This window comes from Epinephelus moara, chromosome 21 (genome assembly GCF_006386435.1).
Source record: "Epinephelus moara isolate mb chromosome 21, YSFRI_EMoa_1.0, whole genome shotgun sequence".
Taxonomy (NCBI): Eukaryota; Metazoa; Chordata; class Actinopteri; order Perciformes; family Serranidae; genus Epinephelus; species Epinephelus moara.
This window is the reverse complement of record NC_065526.1, coordinates 19356429-19381420: the sequence shown is the minus strand read 5'-3', so window position 1 is coordinate 19381420 and position 24992 is coordinate 19356429. Positions and strand designations below refer to the sequence as shown.

The window sequence follows — 24992 nt, the reverse complement described above, 5'->3', positions numbered from 1 at the left end:
TCAGGTGGTATCCACATGAACGCCAAAACCAAAGGTTTCCCAGCAGAACAATGCATTGGAACACAATAATAAAAGTTATCCACTTCACCTGTCAGTGGTTTTAATGTTTTGGCTGATCGGTGTACCTTTATTGTCCACCTCAGTGGAAATTTGTCTTTGGCTTCTCTCAAAACCTCAAAAGTATATACAGACACATCGACATACACCATTAAAACGTACATTCTAGCAATATATGTGATACAATAGTGCAAATAGGCAGGTAGGAGCGACAGGTCATTGCCTGTGTGTCATAGGGAATAAAGGACTTCTTATATATGTCCCAACTGGTTCATGGGACCCTAAATCGATGCCAAGACAAGAGCAGCTCAAACTGTGAGTGGAATGGATGGAGGCATCAGCAGTTATATTTTTAGCCTTTCTGCGTAGACCCACAGGATGTTTGTTTTCCTTTTTATACCCAAATGAGCTTTATCTTATTGTAGTGTTCTCAGTTCTTAAACAGAAAATGTACCCATATACTCAGAACGTTCTCCTGGGTGCTGTCAGTGTCATCTAGAACGTATTTTCCAATTCATCGTCTGTGGAGCAGCTCCAGACTTTATACTCTACGACAGTTTTTGGATTTGGGACAGAGTTGTTCATGTTTACTAATATTTTTGGACTGTCTTAGACCCTTTGACCCATTGAAACCTGGAGCAACGTCACTTTTGTTGTGCTGCCTTCAGACGCCTTTCACAAGCATTTAAACCTTTGAACCTTGAGCAAATGAGTGTTTTCTTTCAAAACATGGGGAAAAAGCACTGACGATTTAGTAACAAATGTCCCACAAATTACCAAAAAAATAAAAAATAAATACTACTACTACTACTTGAATTAATAATGATAAGATATTTAGAAAATTATTTTCTTTTTTTTTTAGAAACAATTTTTTCTATTTTTAATTTTCTCTTTTTACTAATTTCTTTTTGCTAATTTTTTGGATCATCTCTTCTGTCATGCTCATTGTCTTCTTCCCATGATTTTAAAAGAAACCAGGCCAATTTGCTCAGGTTGCAAAGTGATTAGGGGTGTGCTCTTTCTCTTGCTGCTTGACCCAAAACTTGCATTTTTGATCAACAAAATAATATTATTTTTGAGGGCTTTAATATATGAATGAAATGAGACATTAGATTTTTTTCTTTTTATTATTATTATTATTATTTATTTTATTTTATTTTATTTTATTTTATTTTACTTTATTTTTAGGCCTATTCCTATTTTTTTTTAATATACAGCATATTTTACTCAGTTACATGGACACAAGAAATAATTCATAAACCCTCTACTGGATAAAGTCCAACTAGCCTTACAGTTGATGTTTAGCTCACTGAGTCACTTACTGTATTTCGGTATTTCCCCACACCACCACATCACCACCCCCACCCAGCTCCACCCTACTAAATTAATCAGCGGCAGTGACGTCACCCTGCAGCACCGGACAGGGCTGCGTCCTTTCAGAACAGCCGAGTTGACACATCAACAGCACAGCAGCACAACAGCTTTCATCTGTCACCTCACAGCCGGACAGACACATCACGAGCAACATGGGCAACGTGCAGGTAAGACAACAACTTCTGCAGCTCAGATTACATCAGCTGTAACACTGTCTGCGGTGGGTGACAAATCAGATGGCTGCCACTTTTACTGCGCTCAGAGCTCGAGTCTGAAGTGATGCAATGAGATAGATGTTAACAAATAACCTTAGCCTTTAGCCTTTGTTAGAAATAAACCGGAATAACAGCACTAAAGTGTCATTTTGTACCACAGAGAGCTTTTATAAAGAGCATAAGAGCTTTGTAGTTGTGTTCAGGAGAAGGAAACAAGAGTTAAAGTGTGTGAACAGAGGGAGCAGTGAGCAGCAAAAGTTGCGCAGTTGAGTTGGAGCAGAGGGAGTGTGCCTGCCAGCAGCTGCAGGAATTTATGAGAAACGCTGATCAATAAGGCCGCATTGTATAAAAGGGAGGGTGGGCGAGGAGGAGAGGACAGGAGAGGAGAGCGCATACTGCTGCTGCTGCTGCTGCTGCCCCATGACTCAGCGATCACAGGCTGCACCCTTTTCCTGCGGGAGAACAGGGCCTGGATGTGCTCTAATGTAACAAGTCATCTCCACAACCTCAACTCTGTTTCAGTGGAGGGCATCACGACTGTAGCTGTATACTAGTGTTCTTTTAATATAAATATACACTTAACATCAGTTTGATCACTGTCTAAGATGTTGCAGGCTGCTTTGGATGTACAGTGTGTCCTCCTGAGACCCTGCGTCCTCATATGAGGACATTACATTTTGGGTTTGCCACACCTCATACTTCATTCTGCCTTACTTAGTCTGCAGCCGATCGTGACACAAGAGTGGACAAGATTAGAAACCTGATCAGATTTTATGGTTAAAACCACACCAATAACATAAAGATTTTAAATGGTTTATTGCGTACGATGGATTATGGGTTCGGACCAAAGCGCAAAGGGATGAGGATCGAGGGTTGAGAGAATGAAAGGATAAGGATGGAGGGAGGGAGGGATGATAGGATGTAGGATGGAGGGTGGGGAATGAAGGGACAAGGGTCAGAAATGACGGACAAAGGGATAGGAGTCGTGGGATGAAGGGTACGGGACGAAACGATGAAGATGGAGGAATGAGGGACAAAGGGTTGAGGGATGAATGGATGAGAAAGAGAATGCATCAGGTGTGCTTAAATACTTAAGGGTGGAAATGGGATGTATCCGAGGCGTGGCCTTTTTTCCCGAACCTGGGGTGGTTTGTGGTTCGAGTGTGAAGCAGTTGGGATGAGAGTCAGCACCTCCAAGTCTGGGGCCATGGTTCTCAGTTGGGGGAGAGTTACTGTTTGAGTTGGAACATCTCGGGGTCTTGTTCATGAGTGAGGGTAGAATGGAGTGTGAGACGGATTGGCGGTTTGGTGCAGCTTCTGCAGTGATGCAGGCACTGTGCTGGACCATCGTGGTGAAGAGGAAGCTGAGCCGAAAGGTGAAGCTTTTGATTTACTGGTCCATCTACGTCCCAACCCTCACCTATGGTCATGAGCTCTGGGTAGTGACCGAAAGAATGAGATCACGGATACAAGAGGCTGAAATGAGTTTCCTCCGTGGAGTGGCTGGGCTCAGCCTTAGAGATAGGGTAAGGAGCTCGGACATCCGGGAGCTCGGAGTAGAGACGCTGCTCCTTTGCATCGAAAAGGATCAGTTGAAGTGGTTCAGGCATCTGATCAGGTGGTGTTTAGCACACGTCCAACTGGTAGGAGGCCCCGGGGCAGACCCAGAACACACTGGAGGGATTACATATCTCATCTGGCCTGGGAACGCCTTGTAGTCCCCCAGGAGGAGCTGGAAAGCGTTGCTGTGGAGAGGGACGTCTGGGGTGCTTTGCTCGGCCTGCTGCCTCCGTGACCCAGCCCTAGATAAGCGGATGAAAATTAATGGATGGATAATTTATACAGCTACATTTAATATTGCATACAAATGCTGACAATTTTAGCAACAGTAGCAAGCTAAGATACTGTTAATTACATAGTACTAATTTGAGGACATTGGGACTTTGTATTATTGCAGCATTTTCTATAGGCCAGTAAGGCGACAGACTGTTCCTGCAGACAAAAAGGACATTACTAGCTTGGAGTGTCGAGCAAGGAAAATTCATACAGAACTACAAAATGACAAATCACAAGACTTTTAGATAATGTTGCATTATTTGCAATTTTGTTTTGCACAGCCATGTTCAGGCATTGAAATAAACTGTTTTATACTTCATTCCACACTTGTGAACATTAAAAATTGTCCTCATGTGAGGGCATAATTTTTTTTCAAAAACTGCTTACTGTTCAAAGACTTATCAAGTCCTACTAATCTTAAATAGCTCGGAGAAAATGAAAGTGCATACCAAACAAAAGCTGGTCTCTCAGGAGGATATGAGTAATAATACAGCACATTATCTTAAAAATGTAGTCCATGTAATGTTTGCTTCAGTTTTATGAATGATTTTCATGTTTCTAATGTTCCTGCTGCTTTTCCCTCTCCAGCCCACCTTAGTCCCATGGGAGGACTTTGATGTCACAGCTGATATCAAGGCTATCAGGAAAGCATGTAAAGGTTTAGGTAAGTGTACAATGTAAGATGGTTTAATTGTGTAATTGTCCTCCTATTACAGCCCTGTTTCAACCAAACACTTTCGGTATGGTACCTCTGGAACCAACAGTAACCCTTCAGACATGGTACCTAGACCCTAGCGTTTCCACTGCAAACAGTAGCCTTAAATGTGGGCGGGGTTGTTGTCACTCACTGCTCCACCTTTTAGTACCAGATCTGTGTGCTAGGTACCCCAACAGAGGGGGGACCAAAAATGGGGTACAGTACGGAACGTTTCCATTGGTACCATCCACAACTTTTCACAATGGAAACTGAACAAAAGCGTACCGAACTGAACTGAACCGTACTGTACTGCTCGGTGGAAACGGGGCTATAGTTATTTGGTTCCTCTGCTTGTGTGTGATAAAGGCATCCATTATCACCTCTTAAATCAGAAATTAAAGGAACAGTTCACCTCAACATCGAAAATACACATTTTTCCTGTCATCTGTGGTGCTACAACACGTTCTCATCCCAACTTGTCAAATACTGCCCCTTTTTCAGTCAACAAATGACACTTTAGGTAGCTTCCTTCATCAGTTTTGGACGTTTACAGACAGCGTCTCAGTTAATGGTTACATCTCGCCCTGCCACAAGCATGAGTCTCTTTTATCATTATCTAAAGTAACCAGGTCATGATTTCTGCAAAGAGACATTGATGTTGGGTTTTTCAAATGGATTTTTTGGCACTTTGAGCACCACAAGCTGAGTGCCATCTAGTTCCATTATAGTGGAGAGAAGACAGACATCTCTACAGCTGATATCTCCAACACTCTGCAACTCACACCATTCACACCATTCACACCATCTTCAGGGCAGCCCTTTTAATAAAAGGCCTGCCCTGAAGATCACATCGCAGCCTGTTTCACAGCTGCAGGCTGCAGCACTCTCGCTCACTACTGGACCAGTTTCAAAACGTGTTGTCTCCATGAGTCACTCACACACAAAAACACAGGAAAATAGGGTCCAGGTGGTAAAATACTTAAGTCTTCCTTGATGTACTTTTACTGTATTTTAAGGATCCTGATGTTAAACCTTGTGTGTGTACTGCTGTGTGTTCTCCAGGCACTGATGAAGAGGCCATTATCGAGATCCTGGCCAATCGCTCTGCAGCTCAGCGTGTGGAGATCAAAAAGGCCTACTTTGAGAAGTATGATGACGTAAGTACCTGCAGCCTACACCTCCTCTCTGTCTCACACACACTCACACACACATACATGCAGTTAATTCTGTGTTTGCTCAGGAGTTGGAGGAGGTCCTGAAGAAGGAGCTGACAGGTAGTTTCGAGAACGCAGTGATTGCCATGTTGGAGCCTCCTAATGTGTACTTTGCCAAGGAGCTGAGGAAGGCCATGAAGGGGGCGGGCACCGACGAAGCTGTGCTGGTGGAGATCCTGTGCACCGCCACTAATGAGGTCTGTCAATATATGATGCTACTGTTTTGCAACATATTTGTATGTTTTACTCTTTCTGGTTAACTATAATAAATTTAATAGGATTATTAGTACATGTTTTATTTACTCACTGTCAGGTGGTTTTCTATTTAAAGAACGAACTGCTAATGACATGGGCTCCACTTGGGGTCACCACATTAATAAGACTTTTTAAGTATGTATCCAAAAAAACGGACTCAGTGTGCAAAGGCCTTTAGTCCATTGTGATAGGATCTCGTTAGCAACCCTAAACTAGTGATGGTGAAATCGAAGCTTCATGAAGCAGTGAACCACTTTGACACAGCTGCTTCAAGAATGACAACACTGCTTCGAAGCATTTCATACAGTCAGAAGAGTGACATCTGCTGGCTGTGTGTCAGAACTGCATCTAAGTGGAAGACCTGAAAAAGCCTCAAGACTGCCTGTAACGAGGCCTGGCTCTCGGTAGTCACGTGATTGTGGGCGTGCCAAAGCAGGGATCGGAGCACTTGCGCTTCAAAAGATCGACACTGTGTCGAGCAAACTGGCTCGAGCGTAACATCACTACCCTAAACTAAATTTGGCAGTTTGTTCCACAAATATTGAACAAGTAAGCACAATAACACCTCTAGGCGTAACTTTGGATAGCTCATGATCCTGATCTAAACACATTAATGTTATTGTGATAAAAATAGGAAGAGGAATCAGTGTGACTAGGAAGTGTTCTGCTTTCATCGCTCCCTCAGTGATTAAATCAGCCATTCATTCTTTGGTTATGTCTCACTGAGGATACTGTCCTGTAGTCTGGTCTGCAGCATCAAAATCCAGTCTGAAAAAGTTGCAGATTTCCCAAAAGAAAGCAGCTCGTCTGGCACTCTGCTGCTCATTCAGAGCTAGTGTCAGCATGCACCCCTGGCTTGGCTGATGGTTGAACAGTCCTCATGTCTCTCCTGATGTTACTGCAGAGTGTCATTAGTACTAACAAACCATCCAGTTTGGCTCATCAGATACACATGGCCTCTGGACGTGGTTAGAGCACAAGAGGTGCAGCCTCTGGTCATATGACACTCCCGTCACTAGTGATGGCCAAATGAAGCCTCATGAAGCATTTTCTTTATTTCCTGAGCCCACTAGATAACACTCATGGTTTAAACCGAGAGGCTCAAAGAATACCAATTCAGTGTGCTTTCAACCTTTTGTTGAACAAAAAGCGCCATCTAGTGGGCTCAGAAAATCAAGAAAATGCTTCATGAGGCTTCATTTGGCCATCACTACCCGTCACCAAGAACGAAGTTTCGTAAATCTACCGTTATATACAGGTCAATAGCAATCTGGAGTTCTCTGCCTATTGATATATCTACCGTTAGTGTCAAAAGAAATGTCTCGCCATATTTCAAGATCAGCACGTAGCACTGTTTTAATGTACTTGTATCCTCATTCCTTTATAAATTCTTCTGTTCAGTCTGCTCGTCACTTACGTTTGTAGCATCTTTTCTTTCTTCTGCTATATTGAATTATGGTTTCATCTGTGATTACATTATCCCTAATTTCAGTTTGGTATTTTGACTGTTTTTAGATCTTAATTTGTCTGTACTCCTATTTTATGTTTGAACTGTATTTCAATGTGTAGGACGCCAGGAAGACTCAAGGCAAATTCATGTGTTTCTAATGGGGGTCCTTGATTAAATAATAAACAATTCAGACATTCAGCAGATACAAACTAGCGCTGGTATTGATTTGGGATTGTGAGTGTGGCCACCTGATGAATGCAGGGGAAAGAGCATTCAGCTCTGAGGCACTATCCTCTGTCTTTGTCTGTCTGCTGGGTGGATTTGTCTGTGCTTTTGCCTGCTGCTGCTGCTGCTGCTGCTGCTGCTGCTGCTGATGAGAGCGATGAAAACAATAAAGTTGTGGCCTGTAAAACCAAAACAATTGGCTCAAAGCTACAAACACATTCCACAGAGCTTAGCTATAAAGTTTGCTGAAGTTTTTCTGTGGGTTTATCACTGTGAGCACCCCCTTCATACTACACAGAGTTATTTGATCCATTTCTAAATATATTGGTAAGAGCAGCTTAAGTATCAGTCGCTGACTGAATCTCATCTCTCTTTAACTTCTAACAGGACATCATGAGCTTCAAGGAGACGTATGCTGCGGGTGAGTTTTCTTCCATTCTTCTGACTCATGCATAAACAGTTACCAGTTTAATGTCCCTCCCATACTGGAAAGTGTCCTTTAACCAAAATGTGGAACAGATACAGTGCATACCGGGTTATATATTAGTCACCATGTCATGGGTGTTTCAGTTTTAGGAGTGAATCATGTGTCATGAGCCACGTTTTCCTCACTCGCTGACCATAAATACAGTCAGATTTTATCCTCATCAGGGTCACATTTCTACAGAGGCCCTGAGGGGAAAAGAGAGGCAAAAAAATTCTTGTGCTCCATTTTCTAAATCTGATCTCAATAGTTTCCTCTGTTGTGTTTATTTAAGAACAAGTGAGGAACAAGCATTTGGCAGGATACTCTTACTGTGGTCCTTGAAAAAAAATTCCTGCATGAAACAGGTTGGGAAAAAAGTTTTGCCAGGATCATTTTGCTAGGTTGCTAAGGAAACACGAACACTTTCAGGCCTATTTAGAACACGGGGTAGTGGTGCACGTCAGCCTCTTGTGGCCAAAATGAGTATTACAACAACAAACACTTAGAACTTGTTTCCTTTCAGGTGAGTTTTAACCACAGACTGTTTAAAATAATGGACGTAGCTGCCGTGACATCACCCTCTGATTTGTGGACTGCCGTTTTGAAGCCTGGAGTTCAGCATTTCGGCCCACGCCATTTGTCTTTTGGAGCCAAAATTGACCATATTTGGATGGGGGGGTGGAGCAGTGGAGGTTAGGGCCAATTATGTTTTCACCTCTCTGCGTAGGCCACCCTAGTCAACAGCCCGCTGAACGTGAAACTGCTTTACTCAGTGTTTTTACCGGTTTAAATCACCTGGTTGTTTTTTTGTAGAGAAAAAAACCTCTGCGGATAATTCAGCTCACGGTTAAACCTTCCTAAACACTGAACACTGAAGGAATTATAACCGGGAGTTCACACTTAGCACATGAGAGAAGTTTCATCTGGTTGCAATTTGCAATCCTCACTTGATGCCACTTAATCCTACACACTGCTCCTTTAAGTGTTTTTGCTTTTGACCTTACAGTGCACGAGCGTGACCTAGAGGCAGACGTTGAGGATGACACCAGTGGAGATGTGAGGAACCTGCTGATGTCGCTGCTGCAGGTAAAGTCTCACAATTTTAGCTGTATTTAACAAACAAAACTTCTATAGTTACAAGAGGAGTTGCAGTACACAAAGAAAAAGAGTCACCACATTGTCAAGAACAATAAGATTTTGGGTGGAAGTCCCAAATCTGGATGGGAGCCATAAAGAGACAGAGAATAGTACTTTTCGCCCTTTGATAATGGCTCACAGAATTGTTCTCCATCCTGTGATTCGCCCACAGAGACATTCGTCACACATCACAACATTGGCATGCTTCGGCCTCCATGCCAACTTTTTCAGCGCCCCCACCCATTTCTGCTTCCCCTCTCTTTTCCTTCCCCCAGAAAGAAAAGACAAACACAGCGTGACTCATGTTCTACAGCGACGTTTATCCAAAGAGGCCTTCGAATATTTCCTATCGATGTGTAGCAGATGATTGTTATCCCATTAAAGGCCTGAGATTATTTTTGTAATCCATCTTTTTGACCTTTGCTCTACTCACTAAATCTTTTCCCTCTCTGTCTCTACATGCATCGTCTCCTTTATCCATCCTCTTAAACCTCTCTTACCCTTTTTCTCCCCTCCATATTTCTCTTCTGTATCCCGCTCTTCTTCTTTATCCCTCTTCCTCCACAGGCGAGCAGAGACGAGGGCTATGAAGTGGATGAGGGTTTAGCCGAACAGGATGCCACATCTTTGTTTGAGGTACGCTCTCAGATGCTGCGTAATTCCTTCAAATTAAAGGGTCTTATTCACAGTTTGCCCTTAAAATAACTCCAGTGTTTGCAGGGTAATGTGATCCTAGATTTAGATGGCTAAGCATGTGAGCCCGGGGTGACTGGCAAATCTCACAAGTACAGATTTGATTAAATCAAAGCACAAAGTTTTTGTGGTGGTGCTATCCTGTGGCTTTTATTACAGTACAGGGAAACTATGTGGAAATTCTCAGCTAAGGTGTGAGTTTCACAGTTATACTGTACAAATACAAATGTGTGCAGAGACAGTGATGTGGTTAAGTCTGTGGGAATATATTTACCATATTTTAATCAGGTTTTATAGTCAGTCTTATGCAATTGCTCCTCATGTAAAAATGACCAGTTCCTTTTAGCCACACTTGCATCATGGCTCTCAGGATGGCAGTGTTTGTTGGTTGGTAGAGACTAAAATATCTCAACAACAACCAGTCATGGTCCAGAAGGATGAATCCTACCGACCTTGGTGATCCGCTGACTTTAATTAGCGTCATTTACGGGTCAAATTTTTTATTTGTTTTGCATAACACATGATGTTCCCATCATCAACTGCACTTTCCTTTTAGCGCTAATAAGCTAATGTTAGCATGCTAATATGCTAAGGTGGTGACAATGGTTAACATCATACCTGCTAAACAGCATGTAAGCATTTTTATAGTGAGCATGCTGAAGTTAGCATTTAGCTCAAAGCGCTAACCAAGCAAACACTGAGACGTTGAATGACCATTGTTTGAATGTCCAATCAGAACGTCCCAATATGGTTCAAAAATAGTTTGAAAATGAAACTTGTGCCATTGTCCAGGATGCCAAATATTTTTCAAAGGCAAAGTCATGACCCGCCCTTTGAATGGCAAGTACTCGTTGCCTTCTTTAGTTGGTGTGGTTAGGTTTAGACAAGAGGACTGGTTAGGGTCAGGGTAGGAACGTCAGGGTGAGCTAGTCAGAGGCAGAGTGACGAAGAATAGGGCAGGTATGCCTTCGCCAGCCTAGGAAAAACAAAAACTTGAGTGCAGGACGTTATCTGGCCATCAGCTGAACGTCCTCCCCGTGTGTCCGAGCAGTATCAAAATATGACATTGACAAAGAATAAACCAACGCTCACTCAAACAGGACACGAATGCCAGTTTCCTGGATGAAAGTCCCACGCTTGATCCATTCATCTACCACAGTTTGCTCTGTATGTGTGTGGACTTTGTCGCTCTTAATGCTACATCACCTGGCAGAAAACCCTGCAGGCTGCTTCGCCATTGTGCAATCAAAGACAACTTGGATAAAGACTTTTAGATATTACAAACACCACAGGCTTAAAATGGTGAGACAGAAATATTATTCACATATAGGGATATACATTAATGGGATAAACATCTTTTTTATTTTTGAAAAACGTGGATCTAGTAATAATAATCGGTGGAGGTGGTGTGGACGTATGATCACAACCATTTCACAATCTCAAATGTACGAAAATAAGACCCGGCTGGTTGTAAAATTATCCTTAATACTCACCAGTGTTGAGGTATTATCTTCTCTTTTTGCTTCAGGCAGGAGAAGGCAGATTCGGCACTGATGAGTCCACCTTCACCTTCATCCTGACACACAGAAACTACATGCAGCTCCAGGCCACCTTTAAGGCCTATGAGTCGGTGAGGACTGTTTTCACAGATGATTTCCTACTGGTCTCTAATCATTGTTAATAATAACTTCTCATGTTAACTTACTGTCATTGCTCTGTAGCTTTCAGGGACAGACATTTTGGACACCATCAACTCTGAAGCAACAGGAACTCTGAAGGACTGCTACATCACTCTGGGTAGGTTAAACTGTAACAGGACTGTTAACGAGCCAGGAAGTATCAAATCAAATATCAGTTCTTGTAGTAACTCCTGCTGCGTTTGTGTGTTTTATAGTGAGGTGTGCTAAGAACCCGCAGCTGTATTTTGCCCGACGCCTTAATGCCGCCATGAAGGGACTGGGCACTGATGAAGACACGCTCATTCGGATCATTGTAGGCCGCTCTGAGGTAAGTATCTGTGTGTGGCAGAATGTCTAGTTTCCAGATTACCAAAACTAGTTAAAATGTGTGTAAACCAAAACAATCTAGACTGATTAATAGACCCTTTTAGAGCTGACGTCACAATGATGTCAGTTTGTTTGCTGGAGGCAAAACACGACTCTCCACCACAGGGCTGTAGGCTACATAGGAGTCTTAAAATGTCGTCTTGTTGTGTTATTGGGAGCCAGAATAGAAGGAGTCATGGCTCAAAATTTCCACCACTGCCCGTCAACAAAAACAAAGACAACTATGGTTAAATGTGATAAGACCAAAGGACTAGACAGAGGCGATGATCAAAAATGCTCACATGTGCAGCACACACTTCATATCAGGTTAGGGAAAAAAGTACCAACCACAAAGCTTCCTGTGACATCATCCATCCACTGAGTGAGAGCATACAAGTTGGCCAATTTGGTCCCGTTGGTCAGTGTTTACTTATTCAAGTAACACTCGCAGTCTCAGAGAGTGAGTGACCTGACATGGTGTGTTCGTAAATTCAGTCTGACGCTCTACACTAAATGAATTCTAAATTTATATAGAAATATATCGCCCTGAAGCAGGGCGATATATTTCTATATAAATTTACGAACAGTTAATTTAATCACACATTCACTCTTCTCAGTGCTTTGCTGCTCAGCCTCCACAGACAGAGTGCCCAGATTGCGCTCTGCCACTGTGAGAGTGCGGTGCTCTGGATAACCGAACAGAACATTCAGACAGTGCTCCAAATTTACACATGGTCCAGTTTGTCAGAGTGCGCTCCAACACTCGGAGTGAGTATTTCTGAATGCACCACTCGCATCATCTTCCTCCACAAGCCAACAGAACTTGCTAGCTAGGGCTAACTAATGTCTGTGGAGAATTGTTTTGCTTTCAGCTAAGCCCCGCCCATCAGAAAAAACATCTATAGCACTACAGACAAGAAGAAAAATATGTGTTTTTGATGTTGGGGTGAACTGTCCCTTTCAAAAACCAAAATAACCAGTGAAAAAGGATTTTGTGGTGACAGCAGTGTTTTGTTGCAGATCGACCTGGAGACAGTGAAGGACATGTACTTGGAGAAATACGACGTTACCCTGAAGGATGCTCTGGATTCTGAGTGTGGTGGAGACTTCAAACGCCTCCTCATCGCAATCCTGCACTAAAACTTCTCTTCTTCCTACAGGCCTTATTTAACCAACGTGACACAGTCTCTGTACCCACTCATCCTTCCTCCTCTTCTTTATACTCCTTTTACCAGTTACACTCATTCACTCTGTGGACCTCTCTCTGACAGTCAGTCCTCATTACAGCATGGACCAAAAACCAAATTATTACTCTACTATACAGTGTTTTACACATGGTGAACTTAGGCTTTAAATACACAGTTTTGCCAAGAACATTTCACTCAGTGGAAATTTGTAGTCCAACATACAGAGGTGCATTTAATGTGTTATTCCTTTTGATAATATTACAGTGGCATTGTGAATCTTATATGGATCTTGTATGTGCAGCTGAGCGTCATGTTAATTTATTTGTCCAAATAAATAGTCCAGTTCTTTATTCACAATCAGCAGCTTTACAATCATTTGGTATTTCAGCTCAACGTTTCATCCTAAACATCAAGAGGCTGCTGCTGCTGCTGCTCATCATAAATGTCGCCTCTTATTTTTGTCACCTTGCACATTGCTGTCATCATCATCCATTAACTTCGCCACTGTTTGCCTCAGAGATGCCTTTCGTGAGATGATAGCGATGTAATTTCCTTTCTTGCTGCAACACTCAACACATAAGTGCCGAATTATCACTTTTGATCTCTGATATCTTGAGTACACCAGAGGATTAATTATACATGAATATGATATCAAAAGCATCAACTCTTTAAGTATGCAATATTGGCTTTTTGTAGTCACGTCCCTAAATGTTATGTGGGATTTTTAACTCAGACGGTTTGTAGTCTTATCTTAAGTCACGGCTAACATGCTGCCTCTCACATTTACACACTTTGTTAGACTGTTGCCTTTTTTCCTGTTGTCACTCTTGTCATGAAATTTGCTACAGAAGTATAATCCTACAAGATAACTGTGTAAAACTTTAAGATGATTTTGCATTTAATCTCATTGGTTGATGATAATATTTTAAAAAGACATACATTTTGCTCTGTAACCTCTGTTGTACAATCAACACAGTGAACACAGTGTCTGCATCCATGTATGGAAGTATATCCTCACTAATTACAGTAATGTATATGACTAAGATATGCAGTTGTATTGTCATATAGCAAATGAATACACTAAATTATATGAAAGAAGTAACTGTTAACCTGTTGTAACGGTGTATGCAGTGATAATAAATTTTAACTGGAGCAAAAATGTGTTGTTGTCTTTATGTCCTGCAGGGGGCAGTGTTTCACCACGGGAAAAAATGGCATGACGGTGGATTAAATCATAGTAAAATCCATGATATATTATTCTACATAATTGTATAATCTATTACATGCTTTAACATACTGTATTATAAACATTATGATATTATATATAAACAATCTTTTGCTGTGATGTCAAAAAAGACGATTTATTAGGCTGCTTACTGTTACATAATGTTTGTGGTGGTGGCCTATGATCCAAAGCCATGCAAGAGCTGTTTTTTACAGCATCTAGCCCAAAATATTTTGACTTACTACAGAGCACAGAAACTGTGGGACGCCTCTGGGCGACTAATCGGGGGGGAGAAAAGTTCAAAACAAGTGAGAACTGCTTCCAGATGCACTGACACAGGAGCAGCCGATCTCTCACTTTCTTTCCCACGGCTTCTCTTTCTCCCACTCTTCCCTCCGTGTCTCTCTTCTCCTTCATATTCCTTGATGTAATGGTTGTTTCAGTATCAAGGGCAAAGTTTGGAGCACTCTTTGCTTTCTGCACATTCTTTTGCTACCTGTACATCCACAGTCTGTGCACCATATGTAGCCCAGTAGCCCCACCGGCCACCTCATGCTACACAACAGCAGCCCGCCTATCCCTCCCTGCAGCTGAGGAGGCCGTGTGCACCACACATGCTTGTTAATAAAAGGTGGGGGGTGTAGCCTAGATTCCATGAAGTGTGTGGGCACACGTTTAAAGTGTCAGATTCCCTTTTCAGAAACATTTGTCAGGATGTATTGTAGTTTTTGGAAGGAAATCAACCCGATTGCAACATTTTCCTGATTTAGCACATATGCAGGCATTTTTGCTAAAATGTTACTATTTAAAACACAAATAGTACGCACGGATAAGTGACGCGCCTGCGCAGTTTAAAGCAGAAATATTTTAAATGGTAAAGTTGAGGCGGGGTCGTGAGGGATGGCGGAAATGGAGGACAGCACTGAGGAGTTTTATTGTAGAAGCAGGAGAATATCAGAGAAAAGACAGAAAATGCAAATGAGTCACAGTTTGAGTGAAAAGGAGAGAGAGACTTAAGGTGCTTTCACACCTGCCTGTTCGGTTCAGTTCAATTGAACTCAAGTTCGTTTGCCCCCTAAGTGTGGTTCATTTGGGCAGGTGTGAACACAACACTCGGGTGTGCACCAAATGACCGGAACGAGACCTTCTTGAAGAGGTGGTCTCGGTCTGGTTACAAATGAACTCTGGTGCAGTTCATTTGTGGTGAGAACGTGTTCCGACCTCGATCTGAACCAACTGCAGTCACATGACACATTTTTTGGGTTAAACATGAGCATGTTACAGTCCTGGAGGATTATTAATGTGCACCTCCTCCTGTACTGCCTTAATATGCACATTCAGCACATCCAATGCATCAAAAATTTGTTTTCTAGTTGGAGCCGCGCCTCGTTTTCAAACTGTATGGTTTGACTAAAATGAACAATGACAGCAATATAGTCCACGATGAGCAGCGCTAAAATCAACCTGCGTAGTTGTCCCTTCATTGTGACATTAGAAAGCGTCACATTTATCTTACAAGTGTACTCTTCTTCAACGTTTTGTTTACTTCCTGGATTTTTCCCACATGGAAATTCTGACCAATCAAGAGCAGCTTTCTCACACAACACATTTTATCTGGTCTGCTTGTAAATGCCGTTGTGAGAACACGAACCAAGTCTATGGCAAATGTGCAGCTTTGTAACAAAATTAGTCCCTGATTCGGACCAAAGCAAGACAACTCTAGGTCTGAAAGCACCCTTACATGGTTGGAATGAAGACTCAGGGTTCGATCGAGGGGGCAGGAAGTGGAGTACTGTCAGAGACACACTGTGGCGAGGTGGAGGAAGGAAGAAGGAAGTGCAAAAAGTCAAGCTGGTCGATGTCAAATGGTCTGATGGATGGTCAAATGGATAGTTTTGGAGTGTGGGTCAAAGAAACTGGTGGAAAAGGCACTGAAAGTCCACGTTTTGTAGGGATGGGATAGATATATATCCTGCAGCTGAACAAGAAAGCCCCAATCAAAGGTGTTGTTGACAGGGTCTCACACTTTGATTTGGAATACTTGCCAGATAGAGTGTTGTTGGGTCATGTGTCATATCCAGTAAGGCAGTATGTCCCCATACTATTTCAGCATAAGAACTGTTGGAAGTTCGGTCAGAGTTTGTTTGTATAGGGATTCTGAGACTTGTGGTAAATGTGGAGAGAGTGAATGGGGAGGAGATTCTGTGAAAGAACCAGAGTGTGTTCTCCACAAAGGCAAGCATGCAGCATGGGAGGCTACCTGTCCAAAGAGAGTAAGACACAATAAATAATCAGATCCAGAACAAAGAAAAGACATAGACATGAGGAAGTAGGTAAAACAAGCTGTGCGTTCCAATCCCCACACTACCATACTATGGAGTATACCAGAAAAACATTTAGTATTTCCCAAAACAAAGTAGGTGAAATGCAGCATGCCAGAAATGCAGCATGCCAGAAATACCAGGATGTTCTACTACATCCAGTCTGACTTTGCAGTATGCAAGTAAGCATGCTTTTCTGGCTATTCTGACCCACAATCCTCTGCACAGCGGACGATACGTCAAATCGACTGAGCCACAAACAGACGGATGACAGTGCATTCAAATAACTGATGACCAGTCAAATAGTAATAATAGGAATATTGATTGTATAGGTGAACTGGGTAAAATGGTGTTCACAGGTCTGTGTACACCTATCCAACATATTTGGTGTCTTTCCCTCAGTTTTGGGGGTCAATCTTTTCAATAAAACCCCTTTAAAGAGCATAATCTGATGTACTATACCTGTATTTGGGGTACTGCTACCCAACACCCAATTTTTTTTGGCCAAAATTTCCATTTACAGTTTGTGCCCCACTGCACCTATGGGTGTATCCACATCTAAACTGGGTTAATATTGTAATGTTAATTATTGTGCTGTGGTAAAATACAATATTTCCCTAAGAAATGTAATGAAGTAGAATAAGAATGTAAACCAACATAAAATGGAAACAGTGGAAAATAATGGAGAGAGGACAGCAGGCTACTTGAGTACTTTCCATCACTGACTGTCTGAACTGATCATGACGGGATGTTAATAACATAAATACCATTATCAACATCGTAAAATGTATGCTCCTTAATGTATATTTGGTCCTACTTACATTTCTTTGATGTCAAATAACGTTAAACTTGCTACATCTCGCGATAGCAGTGTGATCTCACTCCAGTGATTACAGCGCACTCAAGGTTGCTATGGCAACCTAGGGGAAAAAGTCAAATAAGGAAATATTAAAGATAGACTTTTCATTTCCAAACATTGATAACTGCTTGGTGGAAAAACAGAAACAGAAAAGCCAGAAGAAACCCGACTGAAACAGACAGACATGATCCACATGGAGGAAACTACAGTGTCCATCAGGTAATGATATTATTCTGTTAAGTGTTTGAACAATTTATATTTGTTTGGGTTAAATAATGCATGGGACAAGGTTGTCTCGGTGGGGATAGTGGATGATAATATTGAGCTGCTACATAAGAGGGAGTTTGTTTTTAGTTTGTATGTTGCACTTTGTTCATGACAACATGTACAGGACAGTGACGATAAATGAGGTTCCATGTTAAATATGAGGTGAGTCATGTCTAAAAGTCAGTCACAGTCGTGCAGATATTCAGCACAACAGCGACCTCGAGTGTGATATTGTTTTAACACAACAATTATTTATCAGGCTACTTGTTGTCATATATTGATCTGTAGTTTTCTATTCATTGTGCAGGCAGTAAAATGTATTTTGGTGACACGTGTGTTCTCCAAAGTGTTTTTCCCAGCTGTAAACTCTCAGCTTGGAGCGTGTGATAGCGCTTTGGAGGCGTTTTTACAATGCGAGGCTTTGCGTCTGGTTGCTAGGATACGGAATATATGCGGAAGTAACCATGTCGGCAGGAGCACCTGCTTAAAACCACACCTCATGGTAACTACCTTATGCCACTGGGACAGTGTGTGGATTCTTGGGGGAAACATAATATGTGTAACCCCTGGGTAAATCCCCAGAGCTAAAATTTTAAAAATGTAAACTGAAATGTTTATATCAGTAAAAATATAATAATAAATGAAATATAAAAATAATGGGTATATTCCTTTAAGAGTAACCAGTTTGTTTTGAGCGTAGATCCTTCAACACGAAGGGGTGACAGACTACCGTCCTCTGATTAGTCCATATACAGTGATATCATGTTTCTGAAGTTGTGATTGGTTGGTGGGCGGGACTAAAGCAGACAGCAGGTAAGAGTGACGGAGGGGACGCGGGATTACGGCGCTGTGGCTACTGTGTGTTTTTCCTCCCTAAAGTTGACTTGCTACCAAAAGTGAGTTAAGTAAGTATTTTTGGATAGTTAAACTCCTTCACAAGTAGTGTGTTATTCAGCTAAAAGTGTGTTTGCCCTTTGAGAAGCTGTCAACTGTGAGAGCTATAGTCTGCTGCTAGCATATCTGTTAGCATGTCGCCAACGGCCGGCTAGCTAATTGAATGGATTGTGAAGGCCTCTAGGTCACAAGATGGCGCCCCGTGTGACCGGGAAAGCACGGGTTCACCGCTAGCTCAAAGGGAGATCCGTTGCTGCTCGGTGCTGATTGTGACGAAGGTCCCTTCGTTTTCCAGTGGAGCACAGAGACACATAGTCTGTGAGTAACCCTCTGTCGCGCTGCTCCGATCAGTGAATACGGCGTTCAGACAGTTTGGTTGACCCACACTGCCTACAGGGGCTGCATCTGGGAGGTTCTTAATTTGTGTTTTTATTATCTTTTATCATATTATTTATTTATTTTTTTATTGCCGGCCTTTGTGCTTAATTTCCATGTTGGCCCTGAAAAGTAAAACAGTTAATTGGTTGCTGATTGATCCAAATAGTTATGGAAGAGTAAACTAAGTAATACAACTTGAATTTATTGCTCATAGTGTTAATAGTGTCTTCTGCCCTAAACTTTTTGGTTTAAAGTAGGAATGGAGGAAAACATTGATACAGTATAGCATCACAATATTTTGCGTGGTGATATGGTATTGATATACGGAAGCCAAGTATCGCTCTTTTATCACATACAGTATTCATTTTTGCAATTATACATTTTATTCCAACTCTTGATGCTAGAATAATTAAATCGTATTCTTCTCTGGCCCACTAGATGGTGCTGATGGGTTTTTTTCCTGGTGACTTCATCAAAACAAAGATGGAGGCACTGGAGAAAGGAATCAGAAATGGGCTCTCTGCGTTTATATCATCTGGACATATTTTGGATTTCTTAACATGGAAAGAAAGGAGGACTAGGATATGGCACGTTATTTGCAAGCAGTGTCATATGAGAGTAAAATACTCTAGGAATACCAGAGATGATGTTAGCCACTGACAGCCAAAGTAACGCTAAGCGAGAGCGAAGAAAATAACACAGTCCATCACTGACTTCATGTGCAAAGATCTGCGTCCATACAGTGTTGTTGAAAACAAAGGCTTTTGTGATGCCTAGACTTAAAGGTCAGTGGATTCATATGTGACTATAACGGCACATTAGCTCACAGAGGACTGGAGACTGCTGTCTTGTGTTCTCCAGCACACGAAAGTCACACTGGAGCAAACATCGCAGACCTCCTGCAAAATACAATACAAGAATGTAACAGACAGCACTTCTAACATGGGTGTTGGCATTCAGTTAGTAGGATACCTGCATATGAAATGTTTCGCTCACAAGCTTAATCTGGCCTCTGGCGTTAAATCTGCCAGCAGTTAGGTTTGTCAGGTGTATGCAGCATTTTTGACAGGTGTTATGACAGTGTTGGTCAGTCTGTCTGCTTTGTGTCACGTTTTGTTGTAAATAAAAATGATTTAAGTCAGATGAACAGACTGAAAATTTAAGCGCTACTTATATATAGTACATAGAAAGATTTCTCCTCAATTGTTGTTGTTCAGCACATGTAAATGTAAGATGTGACGGTTTGTCTGTCTTTCACTGGGATTGATCGACCAAAGTGACACTGATGAAGGCAGTGTTTTATCCTAAGTTGAACATTTTTCAACTCTTGGCCCTCAGAAAAAAAACAAAAAAAAAAACAAGCAGTGCTCAGCGCAGAATTCACGCCCAGTGCCTCGTCGCACTGCAGACGTTTGTAGCGCGGCACAAATACACAGCACTACCGTTGCAAAACATTAATAAAATAGGCCGACCTGATGTCATATGAGCACACCTGTAGGTTTGCAATGAAGTATCCCGGCTTCTTTCCTCCTCCTCCTCCTTCTCCTCCTCCTCCTCCTCGTGTGATGACCATTCATAATTTTACTCAGACATTATTTGTTGAAATATGTTCATCTTTGTGATGTAAAGGTTCTTACAATGAACCTCAATGACCATATATTTAAGTCCTATCAGTTTTTACAGGTGAGTAATAGTGTCATGGTTGGCCTGCCTCGTGCCTTCAGGGGAGTAGCAGCTTATATGAGCCAGGGAATGTGGATTTTGAGAACTGAAATGTCCCAGTTACCTGACTGTGGTCTTAAACCCTCTTGTTTATAGTAACAACTCGTGATCCCTTTTCTTTTTTTCTTTTTTTTAGTTCTGGAGCTGAAAATTCAGGCGAGGAGCCAGCCAAAATTGCCACAGATGTTGAAGATGAAGTAGGCAGAAGAGAGACACAAAACAACTTTGTGAATAGACTGCCATCTGCCTGGCAGGTTGTTTTGGTTGGGATTTTGACAGCACTCGTCTGTGGTACTGTTGTCGGTGTCCTTGTGGCTCGGGTAAACCAACAGCAAAGTCTAACAGCGGAGGTACAGCACATGACAGAAAACACCAAGCAGCTGCAAATTAAAATCAGTGAGCTGAAGCAACTTCTGAAGTCTACTCATCAAAACTTCACCCTTCTGGGAAGTGAGTATGTCCAACTGAAGCTGCTCGAAAAGGCAACACAGTGCAACCTCACCTTGTTGTCTGCTGAAAACACACAGCTGAGCCTGCTCTTGCAAGGCAAACCCCATTTACAAGTGGAGAACAAAGAGCCAAACATGATTCTAAATTCAACCCTGGAAAACTGTGACCCTGTGGCAGAGGAGAACAGACAAGTGAAGCTGCTTCTGAGAGAATCATTGGACACCATCAACATGGTGTCTGCAGAAAGCAAACAGCTGCGCATGCTGTCACACAATGAACAACAAACCTCCATTCAGCTGGAAGCAAAGAATCAACACCAGCGTTCGCTCCTGCTCTCCAACAAACTGTCCTTCTTCTGGAGATTCTGCAACAAGGACATGCTGCAGTGTTCCCGCTGCCCGCCTGGCTGGGTCGAGCACGCTTCACGTTGCTTCCTCCTGTCTCAGAAAGCAGAGAATTGGGAAGAAGCTCGCAGGAACTGTCTTGACATGGGAGGTGACCTGGCTGTTGTTTTGAGTGCAGACGACCAGGCATTCTTGACCAACATGACTTTTCAGTTTGCACAGCAGCATCCTCAGACAGTCTTCCATGCAGCGTGGATCGGGTTGCAGGACATGGTGAAGGAGGGCATCCATCTCTGGGTCAGTGGCAACACAATCCAAACAGATGTCATTTACTGGGACCCCCTGAAGCCGAACAACGCCATGGCCCTCTGGGACAAAGATGGGGCAGGGCCGGACTGTGTTGCCATCGTCCCACCGTCACACATTGGACAGGAGAACTGGCTAAACTCCTGGGATGACATTATTTGTGGTGACCAGAGGCACTACCTGTGTGAGACCATGGCTCTCACTTTGTCAGCACTAACGTAGCTGCATCTCAACTCTCTCAGTCTGAGTTTGCTGGTGTTTACTCAGTCTGAGCACAATCACTGGTGTTGGGATGAAAATACCAGATTTTTTTTAGATTTATTTTATTTATGAGGACAACAAACATTAATCAACACTTCTGTAAATGTGCCAGTGTTAGCCAGCTGGCTAATTTCCAACTGGAGTCCTTTGGATGAATGAAGGCAGATTTTCAGAATAAATCTTTTGCATGCTTAATTTCTCTCATTTATTAGTTTTGATCTTTTATTGCTTTGTGTTCCCAAATGGTTATTTTGGGGGTGAGGTATTCCTTGATTAGAAACAAATAAAGGATTGTAGAAAAATTACTAGTGTGGATAGGGGGTGGAATCTTGAATACATTTTAATGTTTAACTTTTTCCCAAAGCAAGACCCTTAGAAAATCCCCCTTTCAATATCTCAAAATAACATAAGAGTAGGCCTATTGATACAACTTGATTAAACATTAATAACCAAAAGAGAAAACAAAGATGCCATATAGAGCTTTGATTAGGCCCCACAAAATTAGGCCTGACCCTACAATGAATCTGCGTACTTTCCGTCCAAGCCTGTCTCAAGCCAGAACCAAAGCAGTAGTTTTCATTCTGATTTAAAACCAAAATTTCCACTTTTGAAAAAGTCTGTATTTACAAGCTAAAGTCAAAGTCTTCAGTGTGGTAACAGACATTTGTGATGGGTGCATTTGTAAATAGTCACTTGTAGCGCCAAAGTGCACTGTGGGGCAAACTTGACTGTTTGTAAAGTCAGAGCACTGTTTGGTACTTCGGTTATTCAGAGCGCCAGAAGCTCTGGGTACAGAAGAGACGGAGTAGCACAGCGCCAAGCGCAGTGAAAGTGCAACTTAACCGCTTGTTAATTTCTATACAAACAGAGAGATCAGCGCCAACCCTACACAATTCAAGCCCTGGGGAATGTTGAGAAATTATGGCCCGGGCCAGAAACCTGGCGGGTCTGATCGGGCCCAGTTGAGTTCAGGCAGAGAATCAAAGAACATTCAAAACATGTCCCGCATATCTGCATTTTCTAAGAAGTTGAGAATAGAGTTATAATATTCAGAGAAAAAAAGTCCTGTCCTATAGTCTGCTGTGCATTATGTTATAGCTCTTCAGACCGTCTGTCAGACAGAGCCCTGTTTGGACCTCTTTCTGGAAAAGACAAAGTTTAGGGACGCAGCTGTGCACTGCTCTTCATCACAGGTGGAAAACTGAAACTAGATCTAAAAAAAGAGGAGGAGGAGAGTTACCTGTACAGTTAGTATCTTGCTATGGAAAAAGGGAGTCGGACACAGCTGCAATTCCTCAGCTGGGTCCCCCTTTTTCTCTCTGTCTATAAAGCAGTGTTGCTTGCCCTTTTTTTTTAGAGCACCACACTCAGAAGTAGGAAAACTATCCACTTTCCTGATAAAAGGATTGAGGGAGAAGCGTGCCCGAAGCCCCGAACCCCCGAACCTCCTAAATAGACATTTCTGTCTTTGTTGATTTGTTTTTCCACTCATAATCACATTCAGTACATTGTTGTACCCGCTATCTTTGAAAAGCGCCTGGTCAAAACCTCAGAAAAATATGCAAATTTTTATTTTATTTTATTTTAGGTGATATTGTTATCTACTTTGAATCTGGATTAGGTAGTGCTTTATGCTGTGGTCCCATTGTGTTTTCTAGCTAATAAGTCCCAGTTATAGTCATCTGCAGCATCTGTTTTCAAGAAAATATTCAGGCTGAGATGTAAAAAAAAAACTTAAACTTGAGCGTGTTCAAAGTTATTATACTCAAAGCCAGTAGCACTTACAGTGATTCTGACAGTTGGGGTAAAAACTTTGGTGTCATCTTTCAAAAGGACCATGCATGTACACGTACTAAAAATAGCTTTCAGTTTACTTTGGGTCTGCCTTGGAGAGGCATTATGGGTGAATTTTAAAGGCATTATAAGATGATTTATGCAGTTATGATCTTCGTTATTGTATTTCTTTTAACAAATAGTCTGAAAGGAAAACTTGATATGAATCTAGATGCTTTTAAAGGCACATTCCTGCTCTCTTAAAAAAAGTCAGACCACCCTCCTTTCACCAGAAAGAAAAAATGCAAAACATCCCCCCTTTTCTGAACCTCCTCATTCCCTTATAATTTCTATACAGTCCCTAAATGAATATGATGCACAGCATGACAGATTAATGTATTTAAAGGTCATTCCTATTATATGACATTAGATGTTATTAGTTAGTTTTATAGCATTTAAATTTAAATTGAGTGTTTTCTAAAAGCCATTAAAATAATGCCTCTGGGACCTAAACACTAACATGTGTTTTCCAACATACATGTACACAAACAAACACATGCACTGCCTAAAGACACACCCATACCAGCTCGACACACTCATACCCTTGTCTTTCCCTCCATCTGCACTCCATTAACCAGAGTGCTAATGTGTAAGGGCAACTGGTCCTGCCAGACGGAGCTCCACCCTCTATACCGTGGGGCTCTGACCTTTTGCTCAAACGTTTTATCATTGTCAGCCCACCATAACTCACCAAGGCACTCATCCATCAGCCTGGAGGTGGTTTCAATTTGTCTCAAGACATGCTTTCTTTCTGTTCTGTTAGCCGACTCCGATCTGCTTATTGTCTCGTTCCTGACAGAGGTTGTGCACAAGATTTAGGCTTAGTTCACAAACTGTGCTGCTCATGCTTTATTCATAGCAACAGTCTGGTCAAGCAACCTTGAACTGGAGAGAATAAGACGATTGAAGTGGGGAAGCGGTTGTGCCGGCGCTCTTTTGATCCCACCACCTTTAAGACACAAACCTACATATTAATGGCACTAATCCCCTAAAAGTCATGATTTATTGAATAATCTATAGCACACAGTAACCTGGGGGTCACAGCTTCAAAGGCTGAAATAATAACATCAGCGGGTCCACTGGTTTTCATAGAACATATGCCGGGGATCATAATATGCTTTTTGATCTTGTGCCAAAGCAGAGCAGCACACCCGCAATGAGAGGGGTTGACGGTGGACGTGCGTAGGAAGGCCGTTAGGAGGTTAACTACCCGGCTAATATAATTTCAACTGTTTAAATTCATGATAAAGAACCTCTGGTCTTTGATGTGTAATAAGAAAC

General features: G+C 42.0%; 2 protein-coding genes across 3 annotated transcripts; both read left to right on the top strand.

Annotated features, from left to right (window-relative positions):
* The first annotated feature begins 1462 nt into the window (after positions 1 to 1462).
* LOC126382526 (annexin A13-like) lies at positions 1463 to 14010 on the top strand. Of its 2 annotated transcripts, none has more exons than XM_050032440.1 (11): positions 1463 to 1598; positions 4071 to 4146; positions 5242 to 5336; positions 5423 to 5590; positions 7711 to 7744; positions 8796 to 8875; positions 9494 to 9562; positions 11148 to 11249; positions 11341 to 11416; positions 11514 to 11626; positions 12685 to 14010. In XM_050032440.1, exons 1-11 carry the CDS (start codon positions 1584 to 1586, stop codon positions 12802 to 12804), a joined length of 948 nt encoding a protein of 315 aa, XP_049888397.1. In that variant the 5' UTR covers positions 1463 to 1583; the 3' UTR covers positions 12805 to 14010. The 2 variants fall into 2 exon arrangements, with proteins under 2 accessions (XP_049888397.1, XP_049888396.1); XM_050032439.1 differs by having other exon boundaries at positions 5420 to 5590.
* Positions 14011 to 18326: 4316 nt separating this feature from the next.
* LOC126382940 (low affinity immunoglobulin epsilon Fc receptor-like) lies at positions 18327 to 22030 on the top strand. Its single transcript, XM_050033230.1, has 2 exons — positions 18327 to 18428; positions 20654 to 22030. The coding sequence occupies exon 2, from the start codon at positions 20877 to 20879 to the stop codon at positions 21837 to 21839; it is 963 nt and encodes a 320-aa protein (XP_049889187.1). The 5' UTR covers positions 18327 to 18428; positions 20654 to 20876; the 3' UTR covers positions 21840 to 22030.
* Positions 22031 to 24992: the final 2962 nt, after the last annotated feature.

Coding starts and splice junctions, on each gene's coding strand:
- LOC126382526 (XM_050032439.1), top strand. Junction 7,745..8,795: donor CAAGGAGACGTATGCTGCGG/GTGAGTTTTCTT, acceptor TTGACCTTACAG/TGCACGAGCGTGACCTAGAG. Junction 11,417..11,513: donor GGACTGCTACATCACTCTGG/GTAGGTTAAACT, acceptor TGTGTTTTATAG/TGAGGTGTGCTAAGAACCCG.
- LOC126382940 (XM_050033230.1), top strand. CDS start 20,877: ATGACAGAAAACACCAAGCAGCTGCAAATTAAAATCAGTGAGCTGAAG.